This window comes from Octopus bimaculoides, chromosome 2 (genome assembly GCF_001194135.2).
Source record: "Octopus bimaculoides isolate UCB-OBI-ISO-001 chromosome 2, ASM119413v2, whole genome shotgun sequence".
Lineage (NCBI taxonomy): Eukaryota > Metazoa > Mollusca > Cephalopoda > Octopoda > Octopodidae > Octopus > Octopus bimaculoides.
Window position 1 is genome coordinate 149,922,348 of NC_068982.1, and position 3,131 is coordinate 149,925,478.

Consider the following 3,131-nt stretch of genomic DNA (forward strand, 5'->3'; position numbering starts at 1 on the left):
TATTTATATATATATACATATATATGGTATACGCAATTGCAGCAATGTTTAATTAAAATAAACTTCTATGTATAAATACTTAATGCATACACACTGGGGATAGACCAGTTACTGCAGTATATATTCTGAGATATCTCTTATGGACTTGCTATGTTACAGTCACAATATCAGAGAGAGAGAGGTGGGAGATATTACGAGAGAGAGAGAGAGAGAGAGAGAGAGAGAGAGAAAGACTGGTAGACAGAGACAAAAACAGACACAATTTATCTCTGCAGCGGCCAACGAGAGCGCCAAATGCATTTCGGATTTTAGGGTTTTTTTCTTTATGCATATTCCAATGAGTATGACGCGACCTTAAATATGCAGGCTCTCATTTGTTTCATGCAAAAAGTGAAGCCTACTTAGAGCCAGAGTGCCTCAGAGCATGTTGCTTATAGGGATATCTAGACCTGACTGAAATTCACAATGTAATCTCGGAGAAGACGGGAAATAACGAGAAAAATGAGACCATAAAGGAGCAAAAATGCATGGTCCAGGGATCATGCAACTGTAGAGCAGTGTTCCACAACCTTTTTTCACTTGCATTTACTGTTACTTAATCTAATGTTACCTTAGGTCGATAGTGTGATTAGAGGGAGACTGTCGTTCTAGTCCAGTGCGCCGCAACCTTTTATCACTTGCGATACGCTTATATTCTTTTCAAAATTCGGCGGCACACCTGAACTAAAAATATAACTAAAAGTATAGGGAGAAAATTATTTTCAGGTTATACTGCGGCACACCTAGCATCGTCTCGTGGTATACCAGTGCGCTACTGCTGTGAGAGTGCCTAGGTAAATGCGAAGCGTTCATAACATTCTTTTCTACTCTAGGCACAAGGCCCAAAATTTTGGGGGAGAGGGCCAGTCGATTAGATCGACACCAGTACGCAACTGGTGCTTAATTTAGCAACTCCGATGAAAGGCAAAGTCGACCTCGGCGGAATTTGAACTCAGAACATAAAGACAGCTCAAAATGTGAAGCAATCTGCCCGGCGTGCTACTGATTCTGCCAGCGAGTCACCTTACGGAGATATTAATATAAAAACTAGAAAGAATATCATTCTACAACATTGGAGCAATCGCATCTCAGTAATGTTATGGTTTAAAGGTAATGTAAGTTTCACAATAAGTACGCTCAATTTGATATAATTTTTACCTTTCGATGCATAAATTCCTGCCAGTTAAGGCTTTAGATTTCGCACGCAAATTACTTTCACATTATATTCAACCTTTTTGGTTATGTTTGAATATATATGCATTTCTGCTCACTATTTCGGGTATTCAACTTTAGCTGTCGTTATCGTCCTATTTTTAAAATGTAATTGACACCTCAATGGCCAAGTGACTAGGGCAGCGGACTCGCGATCGGAGGATCGCGGTTTCGATTTCCAGATCTAAGCTCCACGAGGGTTCAGTAGGGGGTGGTGGCGACCCCTGTTGTACTCTTTCACCCAACTTTTTCTCACTCTTTCTTCCTGTTTCTTGAGTAACGCTGCGATGGACTGGCGTCCCGTTCAGCTGGGGGAACACATACGCCATTGAAACCGGGAAACCGGGTCCATGAGCCTGGCTAGGCTTTAAAAGGGCGCATAAATAAAAATAAAAAATAAAAATTGGCACCTCATCCTGCAAATCCCTTGCAATCTCAAAGAATTTCTCTCCCTCGAATCGTGACAATCTGTATTTCTTAAACTAGCACAAAATTTGTGTTACCTTTTAAATTCATCCGTATTAAAACTTGAATTCAAAATTTCCCGATTTCTCTAACTGGTTAGTCAAATTGCTCCTTTTGTAGTAGATGAAATTAATCAGCTATCCACACGTTCAAGAAAAATATTGATTTCAAGCTTTAAGCACAAAACCAGCCATTTCGAGGAAGGGGTAAGTTAATTACATCGACACCAGTGTTCAACTGGTACTTATTTTATTGACTCAGAAAGGATGAAAGACAAAGTTGACCATGAAGTAGTTGTATGCTGTCAACTGAATGTGACAGTCCCATGAAGGGAATAATACTACTGTTGTTTAGACCTAGGAAGCTGCACCGCTTCCTGTCGGCCTTGACACATTTCTTGTGTCCTTATGTTTACAAGGGGGAGACAAGCACCTCCACCCAGCTAAGCCTGCATCCAGAGACATGTTTCTGAGTCTTTACTAGTCTCTGGATGCAGGCTTAGCTGGGTGGAGGTGCTTGTCTCCCCTTTGTAAACATAAGGACATCGGAAATGTGTCAAGGCCGACAGGAAGCGTTGCAGCTTCCTAGGTCTAAACAACAGTAGTAGTATTCCCTTCATGGGACTGTCACATTAAGTTGACAGCATACAACTACTTCAATGTATCACTACTGCATAAATCTCTCTGAGAGATTTAGAAATGTACTATTTCTAAAGTTGACCATTGAAGCTCAGAACGTAAAGACGGATGAAATGCTGCTAGGCCTTTTTTCCTGGTATGCAACCGATTCTGTCAATTTGCCGCCTTAGTTCAAGTAAAATATTGCAAATCTTTTCCTGAAACTCACACAACAATAAAGTAATTATACTTTTTAGCTTCTTTGTTTTTGTTTTGATTCTAGTTCGTATCTCCAGGAATTACAGGACTTATATTAGCTTACAAACAGCGAGTTCTAGCGGTAAGTCGGCCTTTTCTTATTTTTTCTTTTGATTATTATTTTAAATAAAATGTCAGGAAGCAATACCAATATGAAATGTGGGGGGAGAGAAAGCCCTTAGCTTTTCAGGTCCTTGTTAAAGGCCAGTGCGTGAATATTTGAAGTTCAGTGGTTACGGAGAAAACATTGTGATTTTGATGATGAAAGAATGGACGACGTCAGAAATAGAGGGTAAGAGAGGCAGTTGGGCCGAATAGGTTTAGGTGGAGGAGCGAAAGAATTTAGCAGCGGATGATTGAAGTATGGTGGTGAGTGAAATATTGTTTGATAGATAGATAGATAGATAGATAGATAGATAGATAGATAGACAGACAGAAAGACAAACAGAAACAAACTGAAACAAACAGATAGATAGATAGATAGATAGGTAGATAGATAGATAGATAGATAGATAGATAGATAGATACATTTCTTTTATT

General features: G+C 39.6%; 1 protein-coding gene across 2 annotated transcripts in view; it reads left to right on the forward strand.

Moving 5' to 3' along the window:
• LOC106872137 (uncharacterized) overlaps positions 1-3,131 on the forward strand; it is a 26,450-nt gene that overhangs the window by 11,565 nt on the left and 11,754 nt on the right. For both annotated transcript variants that reach the window (XM_052965660.1, XM_014919009.2), the window contains exon 3: positions 2,617-2,673. In XM_052965660.1, coding sequence (XP_052821620.1) covers positions 2,617-2,673 — 57 coding nt within the window. The remainder of the gene's footprint in view (positions 1-2,616; positions 2,674-3,131) is intronic.